Source organism: Chlamydotis macqueenii, chromosome 2 (genome assembly GCF_036417535.1).
Source record: "Chlamydotis macqueenii isolate bChlMac1 chromosome 2, bChlMac1.mat, whole genome shotgun sequence".
Classification (NCBI taxonomy): Eukaryota; Metazoa; Chordata; class Aves; order Otidiformes; family Otididae; genus Chlamydotis; species Chlamydotis macqueenii.
In genome coordinates this window covers 50,204,474-50,220,384 of record NC_141557.1, presented here as the reverse complement: position 1 = coordinate 50,220,384, position 15,911 = coordinate 50,204,474, and the positions used below count along the sequence as shown (strand labels likewise).

The 15,911-nt window shown below is 44.7% G+C and overlaps 1 protein-coding gene across 6 annotated transcripts in view; it reads left to right on the top strand.

Moving 5' to 3' along the window:
- The first annotated feature begins 2,796 nt into the window (after positions 1–2,796).
- TRANK1 (tetratricopeptide repeat and ankyrin repeat containing 1) overlaps positions 2,797–15,911 on the top strand; it is a 53,328-nt gene continuing 40,213 nt past the window's right edge. For 3 of the 6 annotated variants that reach the window (XM_086742937.1, XM_086742936.1, XM_086742935.1), the window contains exons 1-2: positions 2,797–2,837; positions 14,370–14,504. In XM_086742937.1, coding sequence (XP_086599063.1) covers positions 14,371–14,504 — 134 coding nt within the window. In that variant the 5' untranslated portion in view covers positions 2,797–2,837; position 14,370. Of the gene's footprint in view, positions 2,838–14,369; positions 14,505–15,911 lie in introns of those variants that run through there. The other 3 variants (XM_086742938.1, XM_086742940.1, XM_086742939.1) reach the window with 3 other exon arrangements.

Below are 15,911 nucleotides of genomic sequence, written 5' to 3'. Positions count from 1 at the left end.
CCACCAGATGCAGGTCATCTAGTAAGATGTAGTAGTGTCTGACCCGGGCTCAGTGCTGCTCAGGAGCCAGGAGATGCTGGCTGCTCAGGAAAGCAAGAGCTGTTCGTGGAGTAGCTCCCTCAAGCTCAGCACAGATGAGGGCTTGCGACATGCGCTGCAACTCTCTTTCCTGGATGTGCTAATGCTGTGGTTTAACTCCAGCCAGCAACTAAGTACCACGCAGCCGCTTGCTCACCCTCCGCCTCCTGTGTGGGATGGGGGAGAGAATCAGGAAGGAAGGAAAACACATGGGTTGAGATAAAGACAATTTACTATAGAGGAAAGCAGAGGAAGAGATAATAATGCATATATGTAGAAATGCTAATAATAATAAAAAAATATAATGATAATAGAATATCCAAAATGAATGATGCACAATTTCTCACCACTCAATAACTGATACAGCCCATCCCAAGCAGTGATCATGGAATAGAACTGAGCGTGATCTCTGAATTATTTGAGAGAGAGAGAGAGAGAGCGCTGCCCACCAGCCAACCCCCCCTTATATTTCGAGCATGACATCTTCGGCCAGTGTGGGTCAGCTGTACTGGCTGTACCCTTCCCAGCTTCTTGCACCTGCACAAGAGCAAGACCCAGGAAGCTGGAAAGTGTCCTTGGTCTCTTTAGCAACAACTCAGAACATCAGTGTGTTATCAGCATTCTGCACATACCAAATCCCCTACTAAAATCCAAAACACAGCAGCTACTAGGAAGAAAATTAGCTCCATGCCGGCCGAAACCAGGATAGTTATGACAGGTGTTCTTCCCTTCAAACTGAGGTTTTCCCATAATTGAAAAAGGAGCAGAGCCAAAAGCCACGATTTCTAGCATCAGCCTTGTGCCAAGGCCCATCCCTGCCGTGCAATGGATGCACCTCCATCATGAGATTTGATGCGCGTGGTCATGTATGGAATGACAAGGACGTGGAGGGATCTGTTACTCCCTTTCCTATCCAAAAGAGATGTTTCCCCTTGAAAATGTACCCACACCAACACCTCTACACTACAGTTGCAACTGCCAGGGTGTAGGAGCTAGGCAGAAAGGGCTTTATACACCATTTTATGGGGCCTTGCTGGACTTTACGAGCACCTCCTCCTAGTGCTCCTCCTTCCTTGCTGAAGCACCCCAGTAGCAGCCAGGATGCCTAAACCGCTTATCCGTCTGAGGGCCTGTGCACGCAGACACGCGGTATGGCCCCGCCCCAGCTGGGTCCGCCCTTTCCAGTTTCTGTTCCTTCTCCATGCGTTTAGACTTGGGAAACGTGATAATTGGCAGACTCGATAATTCACTGGCAAGGTGCGTGCGTGGCAGAGACGCAGCTTTGGGAAGGATTTAGCTCTGCGTGAGGGGGAAATGCCCTGGTGCACACAGGCAAAAGGCTTACAAGCTGCCAAGTTTCATTTTAACAGCTGGGTTTAAAACAAAACAAAACAAAACAAAACCACAAACCAAGTTTCGTTTTCTGTCTCATGATCAGTTTGACAAACACACTCACGGCCTGCAAACAGATGTAGCAAAGGCCGTTTGCTGTGCCAGTGTTTAGGTCAGAACCCCTTCCCAGCCAAAAAGCAGCAGTTTCCACCTTCTGCACCAGAATTGAGGTGCGGGGTCAGTCCTGGGTTTCTCTGCACCGATGTGAAACACTCCTAAATAACGGCGATAGGGAGTTCGGAGGTTATGTGAAATCCCCGAGACATTAGTCCCCATCAGCCACTCATTCCTCTCAATATTTATATTCTGTTGATTCACAGAAAAAAAAATAACTTTTGCTTAAGTAAGAACTACAAAATCCCACCCACGGACTTTGATTTCTTTAGGTCATTTATCAAACAAGATTACACTGGGGGGGACATGTAGTTTTCTCACCCTGGGTCGATGCAGCTCTAGACCAACACCCGCGGCTGTGCTGTTGGCTGCTTTTCTAAAAGTGGCTTTGCCCCATTATTTTGGTGCACTCCACTTGGGGCAAAGTGGTAAAAACACCCACACCAAGGTTAGCAGTACTTTATTTCTCTGGTCCCGAAATGGGTAGCAGGGTAATTTTGTGAAAACTTGGCGCAGAAGATGGACGGTTAAGCAGAAATTTGGTTTTCTGTGAGAAAGATGCACAGATGGTAATACTCGAGAGAAAAACCCGATTAAAAACGTGGTTCACAGGAAAGTGAATTATTGAATGGTCTTTTGTACAGTATTAATCTTTGGCTTATTGCTCCACTTTTCCCCGTGCGAAACGCCAGTGGGAAATGATGAATTGGGGAACAATTACGTTCCAGGAGGAGAAGCCTTCATTCCCTGAGTTTCCTCACACCGTGGAAGACTGGAGCAGCAGCCACTTCCTCTGAGGAAGCTGATTTTCCACGTCTGCTGAAGACACTGCTACATCATTTAAAGAAAAAAAAATAATTTAAAAAAAAATACGGCACTGACACTCCTGCTGAGGTGGCAACATAAAGCCGCCGTGTCTGTTTCTCAATGTGCTGTTAGGAGATGGGGGCCTGGTACCCCCCGACCGACACTTCCCGCCCCCCCACTCGCGAACCCCCTCCACGGGAGCTGGCGCAGAGGAGGGAGGGACCAGAGAGGAGGGAGGACGACACCCCACGGCGGGGGAGTGGAGGGGGGGTGTCTCGGTTTCGATTCCCCGCCTGCGCCCCCCGCTCCCGAGGTGACGCGGGTGGCGGGGGCGGAGCCGGGGGCGGGGTCGCGGGGGGTGTTGGCAAAGGGGCGCCGTGTTTAGGGGCGGCGGCCAGCGCGCGACCAGGGGTCTTGGGCCGCGGCGGCGGCGGGGGAGCGGGCAGGTAGGTGCGCGGGCGCGCAGCGACCACCCACCCACCTTCCCCTCTCCCCCTCCCCACTCTGCGTGTGTGCGTGGGGGGACGAGGGGCATCGGGCCCCGCTGGGGATCGGGGGTGTGGGGGGGGGGTTGTCTGCGGCCGCGCCGTGCGGGATTTGGGGGGTGCGTGTGATCGAGCCGCGGCGGCGGGAGCTGCCTTGCTCTGAGCGCACGCATTGCGCGGTTCTTCACGCACTGCGCGGTTCTTTCCGCGCCGCGCCGTTCTTCCCGGCGGCTGTCGCCCCTCGGGGATCGGGGTCGGGGGGTGGCGTCTCCCCGCCGTGGTCGAGCTGAAGTGCGAGCTTCCCCTGCGCGTAAAGCAGGAGGTTCGGGAGAGGAGGGGTCGTGCATCCCGGGTCGGGGGCGCGGGGTTCGGCGTGCGGAGTGGCCGTGCTGGTCGGGAAGGCAGCCAAGGAATGCGTGGGGTGCTTGAAGGAGGAAAAGGGAAGAGCGCGTTCCTGCTGCTGCCGGGCATCTGGGAGCGAGCCTTGGCCTGGTACAGCTGGGGCGAGGGGGCTGCGGGGGTGGGGGGGGGGAGATGTGATGAGGTACGGCGCTTGAAAAGAGGGAAAGAGCGCTGCTTTGGCACGGCCCTGGGCTCAGCATTGTCTTCCGTGGTTTTGGATCCTTTCCCCGAAAAGCAAAAAAAAAAACTCTTGTACGAGGTCGTGGAGTGGTCACTTAACCAAACAGGCTTTTTCATTTGGAAAGGAGTTTGGGCACGGTGTGCACTTAAGAAGAAAAAAAAAAGCAAAAAGACCTCTCATCTGTCTTTGTATTTTTTGCCCAGTTTACAGAAAATGAACTTTGATAGCCTGAGTTTATTGCAAATGGGAAGAGGCTTTGCTTTCCCATGAAAACGTGCAAAAGAGAGTGCTTCCTACCAGTGTTTTTACCAACACGCAGTTCAACTTGTCTGGCATTGGCTGTGAACTGCACTGGCTTGAAAACCTTGCTGTTAGGGGAGCCTTGTTATTTCAGGTTTGTTTTGGTTTGTTTTTTTTTTTTTAATTATTTTTTTTTTTCATTCCAGATGCAATACCATTTTGAGCTGATCTGTACAAAGGAAATACTGAGGCTGTTTGTTGCCGTTGCTTTCTTACCCGGTCAGCTCTGTTCGATGACAGGAACATTGCTGGGCTGAGCAAACAACTGCAGCAGTGTAAACACCTCCCTCTCGGCCTGAGTTAGGTCTGGTATGGCTGAGCTAGGCTAGGGATCTCAAGATTGTGGCTGTTTCAGAGGAGAGGAAGCAGGGTTAACTTTTCCCACTGTTTTGTGAGGTTTGGATTTTTTTTTTTGTTTTGTTTTGTAAAACAGTAATGTAGTGTAGATAGAATGTTGAACATGTTTTTGCATCAGTTTTTCTGCATATAAAGTGGGAGATGCAAGTGCTTTCTTAGCTGACTGGAAATCATATGTATAAGTATACATAAGTATGTGTACACACAAGTGTAAGTATGCGTAAGTATATGTATACACAGAGTTTTTCTTGACAGTGCAACTCCACGCTTGCCTTAACCATATGTTCTCTTAGGTGTAACTTGTCAGTTGGCTACAAAGTGGGGAGAATCATTTGAAACTGAAAGCAAAAAAAAGCCTGTTTTGTTTTACTTAGCAAAACAGGATGTGCTGGGGAACAAGGCCAGACCTGTCACTGGTGCAGGCTGTGAAGCAGTCTTCAATGAAAGCTGGTCCACATGTGCTCCGCCTGAGTTCAGCTGCCGAGGAAAGGAGGGAGGATGTTCCTAGATGCCACCTTAAATCCAGGATGATGTGTCATGGTCTCGTGCAAGGACCTTTGTCGCCAAATTAATCAGCAATGCATTGAGGTCTTGCCTATAAACTGAGAGTGCTGTGATTTTTTATCTCTCAGTAGTGTTATTTTTCCATGTAGTTTTTCTAGGAGGCTTCCCAAAATGGGGTATAATTTCAGTATATTGTGGTTTAGCCCTAGTCGCCACACAGTTGCTCGCTTTCCCTCCTCCTCACCAGTGAGATAGGGGTGAGAACTGGGAAGAAAGGAAAACTCATGGATTGAGATGAAGACAGTTTACTAGAATAGCAAAGGAAAACGACAATAACAACAGAATATAAGGATACTAAAATATACAAAATGAATGATGCATGATTTCTCACCGCCTGACGTCCCAATGATGGATACAGCCCGTCCTGAGCAGCAGTCATGGAAATGAAACCGAGTAGCAAGCAAAGGATTGAGAGAGAGATGTCCCCCCCCCGACAATCCTTACTTATATACCGAGCATGATATTTATAGCATGGAATACTCTTTTTGGCCAGTTTGGGTCAACTGTATGGGCTCTGTCCCTCCCAGCTTCCTGCATCTGCATGTTAGCAAGACCTGAAAAGCCAGACAGTGTCCTTGGTCTCTTTAGCAACAACTCATAATATCAGTGTTTTTATCAACATTCTTCACATACGAAATCCAAAACACATCAGCTACTGAAAGGAAAATTAACTCCATCCCTGCCGAGACCAGGACACAATGACGTGAAAATACCTTATGGACAGGCTCAGGACATCCCAAGTGGTCTACAGGAGCCAGTCTGTCAGGTTTCTGTTGCCCTGTTCGTGGATGTAAACCTCCAGTTTCACAGGAAGCGCTCACAATATAAAGCAGGTACAGAGCTGGTGTCCTGGGGTGTGTGCACCCCTTTTTTTTTTTCATGGAAAATGTTGTCTTGTTCCTGGTGACGTGCTTTTGATTTCTGTTTCCTTGCTCTGGTGCTCCCTGGCCTAGTACCTTTCCTGTGTGCAAGTCAATCACAAATCCCTACTCCAGAGGATTTATTTGTAACATTTTAGTAGAGTCTTTGTCTTGAGGTTTTGCTTGGATTACTGTGAGTCAAGCAGGGCTGGCCTAGTGCTTCTGGCTGGGTTTGGGTCCTGTTTCTGTGCTCTTGTTTGCTGGTCGTGCATCTGAAGAGGAAGCGAGCTGCTAAGCTGTGTCGGCTACGTGAGTTTGGTGTGTGCATAGCTGGAAACATCAGGCAGCTGGGCTTAGTTATTAGTAATTGCTTTATAGCCGTTTGTATAAATAGAAACCAACATACATTGGTGATCTGGAGAAGGAGGACCTTGGGAGGTCATTCAGGCCAGCCCTGCCCAGAGCAGGGTCCTAAGCCAGAGCTTGAGTTTTCTTGTGTTTGTATTCCACTTCCTCCCCTTGTTTCACTCAGACCTTGCACACGTCTCTTCCTTATCTAGTTTGTAAATAGTGCTTGAGGTATTAACAGGTCATTGAGACGTCTGTGCTAATCATATCCTGGGGCCTCTTTGCCAAATGTTGATAAGGATGTACGGTCTTGTTTCTGAAAACATCTGTGCCCTACGATTATCAGTTTACTACAGAGGATGTTTCCAAGGGAAAGCTTGGTATGAAATGAAGAGCAGCCTGGGATGTTCTGTCTTGCTTAGTGAGCCAGCAGCCATTTAGTATCTCTTGAAAGCACACCCACAATTGAGGAGTATCACAGCTGACTTTCAAAATACAGATGTAGCACTTGCACGCTAGACCCCATGCAGGTATGAATCATAGAATTACAGAATCATAGAATAGTTAGGGACCTTTAAAGGTCATGTAGTCCAACCCCCCTGCAAGGAGCAGGGACATCTCCAACCAGATCAGGTTGCTCAGAGCCTCATCCAACCTGGCCTTGAATGTTTCCAGGGGTGGGGCATCTACCACCTCTCTGGGCAACCCATTCCAGGGTTCCACCACCCTCATTTTAAAAAATTTTTTCCTTATGTCTAATTTGAATCTACCTCCTTCTATTTTAAAACCATTACCCCTCGTCCTTTCACAATAGGCCCTGCTGAAGAGCTTCTCCCCATCTTTCCTATAAGCCCCCTTTAGGTACTGAATCCCATCTCAAGAGTGAGATGTGCTTTGCGCTGGCAAGATGTGCTGACTCAGTGTGGTACTGCATTGGTGGAGCTGTGAAAAGGTAAGGCTGAGTTCCCTAATACTAGTTCTGGCTGAACGCTTTGGAGGGAAAGGTATCTAGAGAAGCAAAATTCTGTAAGTGGTGTTTAGGGTTGTTTGTTTCCAGTTACAGAGATTATGTTCAGGTCTCAAGTTCAGACTGAAACAACCTGATAAAGTTTTCTCCCTATTCATTCACCTAGGAAATTGTTTTCTTTGTGTCCTGGTTTCAGTTGGGATGGAGTTAATTTTCTTCCCAGTAGCTGCTGTGTTTTGGATTTAGTAGGGGATTTGGTATGTGAAGAATGCTGATAATACACTGATGTTATGAGTTGTTGCTAAGAGATCAAGGACTTTTCTCAGCTTCCCAGGTTTTGCTGATGTGCAGGTGCAGGAAGCTGGGAGGGCTATAGCCGGTACAGCTGACTCAAGCTCACTAAAGGAAGTATTCCGTACCATAGACATCATGCTTGGTATGTCATTGGGATTTGCCGATGGGCAGCAACACAGAAATTGCTGTTCCAAGGTAGCGGCTTGGGATCATTTGGAGATTGCTCTTGGTTTTGCTCCATGATCGCTGCTTAGGATGAGCTGTATTAGTTGTCAGATTGTCGGGTGGTGAGAAATTGTGCATACTTGGTTTTGTATATTCTGTTGTTGTTGTTGTTATTATTATTACTACTACTATTATTATTATCTCTTCCTTTGCTGTTGTAGTAAACTGTCTTTATCTCAACCCATGAGTTTTCGTTTCTTTCCAATTCTCTGCCCCATCCCACTGCAGAGGAGTGAGTGAGCGGCTGTGTGGTGGTGGTGGTTAATTGCCAACTGGGGTTAAACCATGACACTTTGTCCTTTTAGAGGCAAACACGGCAACAGAGATGCATGCTGTCTTCACCTCTGGTGTACTGCAATGCGTAGGACACTGGCCGGCCGTAGGGCCCAGAAGCTGTAAAGAAACTTGATTTGGTCCAGTGTGCGCTAAGTTCAGGATAATGTACACCCGTAAGAAGCTATCACTATGCTGCTCTCCTTGCCCTGATCTGTTTCAAATTTGCTCTAGAATCTCATTCTTTGTTTTCAAAGTGATGCTGGCTTTTGCTAGGAGCAAAAGGTCTTTTGGAGCTTCCAAGCTCTGGTATGAATACGGCAAGGTGACTTGTTACAGAAATGTTTTTTTTTTGTTTCGTAGGGCAGAGTGAGAATCTATCTAATGATGGGATATCCCTGTCTGTCTGAATCTGTCCCTAATGACAGGGATGTGTAATGAGAAGCTGTCTAAATGATAGGCTTTTCATTTGAATTGACTAGCTTCTCCAGGATGAGCTGATATATTTTACAAGGGCTGAACACATTCTTCGTGAGATAGTGGGTGAACATTTGATTTAAAATGGTCAAATGGTCACAAATACCACTACAACTTTTTCCAGAGTAAACAGAGGATGGTCATGTCTAAATCTCACCTTCTTTCCCCTCTTCTGTGTGAGATTTCCTAATGTGTCTACTTATGGCCTGATCAGTTATAACCTGTTCATCCTGATGGCAGAACTCGTATTTTTGTCTCGGCCGTTTCTCCAAGGCCTCTTCTGAGAGTACGGGTGACTTCAAGATTTTTCATTCACCATTTCGGCATTTGATGGAAAAGCAAAGCTCCTGAAAGAAGCCAACGGTGGGCACATGAGTGGAGGGGTCCCTCTGATGTAGGAGGTCGGGGTGATATGGCAGTTCCCTCTTTCTGGCACTGTGCTCTTGAGCCCAGTGTGTTTTTGCTGGGCAAGAGCTAATGAGAGCCTGGAGGTTTCCTAATGAGAAAACAAGAATTATCTGAATGCTGATGAAATGTATTTAGTTGTCACTCAACCACAATTTCGATGCGTTGTTGGGCTTTTTTTTCTCTCTACCTGTTGTCAGTTGATAATATCTGCCTGCTAGGTTAAGGGGGAAGAAGGAAATATTATTTATTCCTCTGCTTAGTAGGAATGAGGAATGCACAATCTTTAGAAGTCAGATTTCCTGGAAATAGGAGTATGCTCATTTTTCACCACTATTTTAATTCAGATACAGAGCTCCCCAGATTGCTATACTTCATTTGTTGCTTGCATTATGGAAAGCCACTGTCCCTCAAGAATAAAAACGTTATTCTACCACCAAGTAATGCCATAGGAATGGAACCTCAAAGCTTAACTTTCAGTATCAACAATAATTAAAAGCATGGCTGTATAGACCTTCCACTTTTTCTCTGTGACTAAGCAGCATCACACTGTTTCTCTTTTAAAATTTGTAAACCACGTGCAGACAGAACAAACCCAATGCTTGGGCTCGCTCTCAGATTTATAAAGTTTTTAGTATTACCAGCTTCAGATGTTCAGAAAGCACGAGCTGGCCTCTTGCAACTCACGGCTAGCGTAGGGAATACAACATTTTTCAAGAATGACAAATGAGTTTTCTGGGCAGTCTCTTGTTCGTGTTTTCCAGCGTATCTGCTGAAGTGAGAGGAATCAAAACTTGTCCTTGTAAACCCCCCAGACTGCCCTGCTTCTGAGGACGGTGTGTCTGGGACAGTTCAGTAGGACACTGACCATCACAGTAACGTAAGAGTTGGCAACATGTGAAGTAAATGGGAATTTTGCCCACTGGCAGCAATAGAGGTTGGAGCCTATTATTTCTGACTTAACTGTATAATCTTTTGGTTTAATCCTTTGAGAATAAATTAATAGGCTTCATTTTGGTGTGATGGTCATGCTGGTGGCCTCAGGAGTAATAAAAAAGTGAACACAGTAGACCATCTTATCTGGTTTTATTTGTTTTTTTTTTTTTTTTCTCTTTGAAGGACAAGGTTTCTCAACAATGCAGTGGGAAGGGTCTCCCAGGCCTTAGGGTGTGCCCCCGCACATGTTTTATGGACTTGATAGCTTAGAAGAAATCCCTACTTTATAAGGGGAACCTGTCTTACTCTGCGGTGTCTGGCTGGGATGGAGTTGATTTTCTTCATAGTAGCTTATTATGGTGCTGTGTTTTAGATTTGTGACCAAAACAATGCTTATAAGGCACTCATGTTTCAGCTGTTACTGAGCAGCGTTTGCCCAGTGCTGGGGCCGTCTCGATTTCTCACTCTGCCCCCTCCAGTGAATAGACTGGGGATGTACAAGAGGCTGATGTGAGAGACTGTGTTGGATGTTTGTCTCAACATTGTCGGAACATCAAACCACCACCTGCCATCACCACCATAACAACGGAGCAGCAGTCAAACCACAGGACTAGAGGCTTCCTGTTTTCTTGCAAACCTGAATGCAGAGCTGATTCTGAAAAATTTAGCCTTATCCCCACGCATGCGCCCAGACCCAAGGCCAGGAAAACAGAGGGGTCCAGAGATGGTATTGGGCAGGTGTGCCACCGCCAGGTGAGGGATGCGGTTAAGCAAACCAGCTCTTGGAATATGCTACGTGACTCTTGGAAGGACAATGAATATGCAATGAGGCGACCCAATAAAGGAGCGGAAATGACCAACCTCAGATGGAATGTTCTCCCACCAAGTGAATTGGACTGTTGGGATGCCGCAGCTCCATGGTGGTAGCTATTGCAACTGAAGTTTTTTCCCTCTTTCCTTTCTCTCTCTCTTTCTCTTGCATTTGCGAACTTGTTGTTGGGCAAATCAAGTTACCTGGTGCTTGACTCCCTTTTGAGTCTTAATTCTGTTCCCGAGAATATGAGCAAAACCTTGCTCCTGTGTGTGACTGGCGTGTGACAGTTGGGAGGGGACACAGCTGGGCACATGACCCACACTGCCCAAAGGGATGGTCTATGCCATGTAATGACATGCTTATCAATAAAGAGGGAGAGGAGGGGGCTTAGGGACATTAGCCATCCCTAGCTGGGGAGCTGTCTGGGCATCATCTATGTGTGGGAGGTGGTGAACGATTGCCTTTGCATTGCATTTTTTGTTTTCTTCTTCTTCTTCCACTTCTCTTTTGCTTATTGAACAGTTTTTATCTTGACCCACCACATTTTCTTGCTTTTACTCTTTCTTTCCTCTTCCCCCATCCCACTTGGGTTGAGAGGGACGTGAGCGCTTGGCTGCCCGTCGGCATTAACCCACAGCACTCACTCACCACAACGTAGTCTTTCATTAGCTACGTGCGGCTGCAATTGTGATCTTTACCTGTGCTGGTTAAGCCAGAGTAATAGGCACCGGTTTTTGTTTAATGTTTGCCACGCTCAGTAGGTTTTATATAATAGGACTTCAGTTAGTCTGCTGGTTTTGAGTGCAAATTGTTCATGCTTCAGGAAGATGTTAGGCAATAGCAAGACATGCTGTGCTAGTCAGCGCAGCAATTTTTGGGGATCATTAACTTAGATGTCACATTTGCATGCCTGTGTGTCTCTTGGGTCTGCAAACTTGGGTCTAGTTGCTAAAGCCGATGTTGCAGACATCCCAGTTATTTAAATGACCTACAATTTGGAGTTTTGGCTGGGAAACTCCAGTTCTGGAAAAGGACGGGAATTTGCGTTCTGCTGGAAATCCTGCTGCCCAGAGAGGGGAGGGGATGCCACCTCCTAGTTTGAAACAGGGAGCTCGGTTCCAAAATTTTTCAGCACAGGATGTGTTTGAAAGCCCTTTTAAAATATATGTTGCAATTGGGCGCCTTTTGGTGTATTGGGGAAAAATAATCCTTTAAACATCTTTTTTTTTTTTTTTAATTTGTAATTGTACTTTAAGTATATTCCAAGGAAAAGTAAGGTAAATATAATTCTGGGTAAAAATTTCACCCTAATTAGAAGCATAGCCTTCTTAAAAAAACCAAAAAGCTTGAAATTCAGCTATGATTTAGAAAACCACAGGTTCTTGTGTATTTCTACATGAAGAATCTCCTGTGTAGTTGAACTGTTTTGCTATTATTTTGATGAAAATAACTTCTAACCTTCTGATGCTAAAAAGTTTAAAGCTGAAAGAATTACGAAAATATGAGGTGTTGAAAACACCTCTTTTCAACACCTCTTTTAGCGAGGTGTTGAAAAACACATATACAAATTGTTCGTTAGTCTTGTGTGTTGGACAAGTAGAAGATCTGTGTTTAGAAAATAAAGGCCTTTGATGGACGCAGAGGCCCTTTGTCCAGCACGCTTGAGATTCCTGCTCTGCTGTGGAGAAGATCAAAGCACAGTGGTAAAACTACGTCTGCGTGAATCCCTGAAATACAGGTGAAAACAGCAGGTTCTGTAACTCTTTAGCAAGGACCAAGGTCTGTGGTGCCTGCGTCCCCACTTGCGTGCCTCTGCCCAGGTGCTGCTTCAGGAATTCCCCAGTTGGCAAGGTAATGAAATAAATTTGCTCTTTGCATTTCATCCATGGTTTTGTGGTTGTTCCTGCATCGTGCCTGTGCCGGCTCACACAGGGACCTATTTTTCTTCCGTTTAGTTTGTAGCCAGAAGTTTCATCTGTTCTTGGTGCTTCCCTGGAATTAGTGAGGTGATGCTTGGATTGCAGGCACAGTCACAGAATGTTTATTTGTTTAATTAAATAAGACCTCATTTCCAACAGGCCTTTTCCTAGCCAGCCTGAAAGCAGTCTAGCTCTGAGCTTTGTGGTTGCACCTGGTTCTTCTGCTGTTGCCTCTTCAGAGCTGGGGACTGCTGCTCCCGTCTGCTCTGTGCTGATGTTGTCCTGCCCAGTGCCTCTTGCGTGCGGTTAAGTGGCGCAGTGCCATCTGTAGCGTGCCCTTTCATACCTGTACTTTTACAATACGGTGCCGATTCTCAACATTTCAGGTTCATCGTGAGGAGCACTACAGAGGAAATACGTCAGTAGTATTTCTTGGTTTGTCTGTAGGTTCATATCCTTAAAAATACCGGGTTTGCTCTGTTGTGAAGAGATCTTGCAGATTATGTTAGCAGGTTGTGAAGTTACGGGTTGTTACTGGTTTTGTTCCAACCTTGCTAATACCTGGATAATAAGTAAATCTGTGCATTCCTTCTTGGTGAACTAATGTAATAGTACTGGGATTTGTGAGATTCATATAAGTTTCTGAAGGTAATGGAAATGGCTTTTAGTTGTAAGATCTGTCTGTGAAGAAGGATTCTACACAAGGCTTTAGCACTGGATTTTTCTCTTGCCTGTGATGCTGGTGTGATGTTTCTCAGCATACTGTAGCTGTTTTTCCTTTTGTGTTTATTTCCTTCATCTAACTGCTTGACCATGTGATTAGTTTTATGTAATGAACCTAACTGCTGTCGGATCCCTGCTCCTTGCAGGGCGGTTGGACTAGATGACCTTTAAAGGTCCCTTCCAACCCAAACCATTCTATGATTCTATGATTTTACAGTTTTAGTGATTAATTTTTTTTTGAATCAGTTCATGCCTGTTTCAACCTTTGTTTTCTTTGGGTGCATGCTATATTCATTTTAGTAACTGGTTTAAATCTTATTCAAGGTCCTCATGCATTATTAATATACTGTATTTTCATACAGTAATCGAATTTCAATGCAGTTTTGTATACATTGGATTATTGAATGTGTAGCCAGAGAGGCTGGACAAAAAAGTAATAAAGATAAATAAAAAGCAAGTAAATTAGTTTTGTGTTTAATTAATTGAGTTTTATAGCTTAATGTATTTCTTAAGCATATGAACTCTGTTCTCTTGGGTATTTCCTCACGCATTCAGTGTGTGTGCACACATTTAAATAATTTAGAATCTTAGTTTTTAAAATATGGTTTAAGACATGAGGAGAAAAACTGAAAAAAATGCATACCAATGGTAGATCTGGTTAGCTGAGGCTGATTAAGAAATAGGTGGGAAGTTGAGGCATCAAGAGCAAAGATGAGGCTATTATCTATTACTATTATAACTGCAGCAAAGAAAAAAATATGCTCTTTTGTCCTCCCTTTCAAATACTCAAAAACTAAGATTAAAATGTAGGTGGATTATAGGGAAAGAAGTGTCTCTGTCCTGGTTTTGGCAGGGATGGAGTTAATTTTCCTCTCAGTAGCTGATGTGTTTTGGATTTTGTATGTGAAGGATGTTGATAAACGCCCTGATGTTATGAGTTGTTGCTAAAGAGACCAAGGACACCATCGGACTTTCCAGGTCTTGCTAATGTGCAGGTGCAGGAAGCTGGGAGTGATAAAGCCAGAACAGTCGCCCCAAATTGGCCAAAAAGAGTGTTCCATGCCATAAACGTCATGCTCAGTATATAAGTGGGCGTTGGCTGGAGGAGGAGAGCATCTCTCTCTCTCCTTTGCTTGCTGCTCAGTTTCGTTTCACTGCTCAGAACGGGTTGTCTCAGTCATTTGGACATCGGGTGTGAGAAATGGTGCATTGTTTATTTTGTATATTTTAGTATCCTTATATTTTGTTATTATTGTCATTTACCTTTGCTATTCTAGTAAATTGTCATAATCTCAACCCATGAGTTTTCCTTTCTTCCCTGTTCTCTCCCTGCATTGTGCTGGGGAGGGTGAGGGTGAGCGAGCAACTGTGTGGTGACTAGGGCTAAACCACAACAGTCTCATAAATCAATGCTTTTGTTTGATTAATTTTTTTTTCCTCTTAAATAGCATGGATGCCATGGAATATGCACAGCATATGAGACAAGATGGGAACCAGGATTTTAAAAATGGAAATTACTCTTTGGCCATCAGAAAGTACGATCAAGCTCTACATATGCTTGGTTGTTTAATGCAATGGGTCCCGTAAGTATTCTTGAATTACAAATTTAAACCATAAGACAAGCCTGAAATGTGTACAATACTACAGTTAACTTAGAACTGTATTTCTTGCCCTGACATCTGATTTTCTTGTATCTTTTTTCACACTCTTTAGTGTACCAGTTTTGTAATTAGAGAGGAATTTCTGTTCCTGACATATATGTGGGAGATTAGTTAATGACTGTAATCTGAATATTCTTATATAAGCACCAATTATAAATTAGTATAATTAAATCTCAAATTAATTTTCCATAAATCGTGTTGGTTTCTGTTAAATTACTTCTTTCTTAGCTGACATACTGTGGATTAATCTTGCTGTGAGTGATGTACTGGCCATGTCTATGGCCTGTTGTACATGGTTCATCTGATCGACTTTAAAATGATTCATGCAAGTTACTTTGTTCTTGTTACTTGGTCTTAGTATTCTCAGATTAGTTAAAAAATAATTTTTCAGCAGAAGAGTTCTTGGGGTGTTTCTTTCCAAATGTTAAGTGCTTGTTTTCATCAGTTAACATCAGTTGCTGATGTTATTAATAGTTAAATAGTTGAGTATTATGTTAACTATTCAATAATAATTACTACCGTGTTTTAAAGCTGCTGTTAACCTCATTTAACACCAGCCATTCATTTATTTTGACTATTAGCTGTTTTGACCTTGTAGGAAAATAAGTCTGGAGCATATGCAGGGAGTAGGAGCGAGTGAGGACAGAGCCGAGCAGGCTATGTCCAGTGCCTGCCCCTTGCAGGCAGTGGAGCTCAGGGATCTAGTCCTGAGCATCTCCTTTCCCCTTGCCATCGGTTGCCTCGTCAGGATTTCTTTGCGTGCAAGAGCGTGCTCTGAACACATTCAGTGTAGTTGAAAAAACTTTCTTGAGTGTTAATTAGTACATAGGAATAAGATGAAGGATGCAGCTCCGTGGCATGTACTAGTTGTTTGAGTGCAGGCAAACCAGACTTTCCAGGCTCCCCGGTACCGTGTGGACTGTAGTCCTGTAATTTGTGTGCAGCTCTTCCCAGAAACAGCAGATGCTTTATATACTTTAGCATATTCTGTTCTCTAAAATACATTTATTTAGTTCTTAGCTGGTGTAGATGTGGTTAATTCTGTTATCTTCACCAACTGATGGTACAATAAAATGCATTTAGGTTGGTTTTTGGTGACCAAAATGTGTTTAGCATTCTTTCCGTCTAGCAGCTTCCAGTTGCTTGTGTGCTTTCTCCCATTCTTGGCCACTGGCTTTCGCTGAGCCATATCTAGGTGTGTTGAGATGATCTAAGCTCTTTCTAAATCCTCATACTGTCTTAATTCCAGTGGGTTGGCTTTCTGCTCCAGAAGAGACCAGGATATCACTAAGAGTATCACTAAGGTGTCATTTAGGATGTCACTAAGAG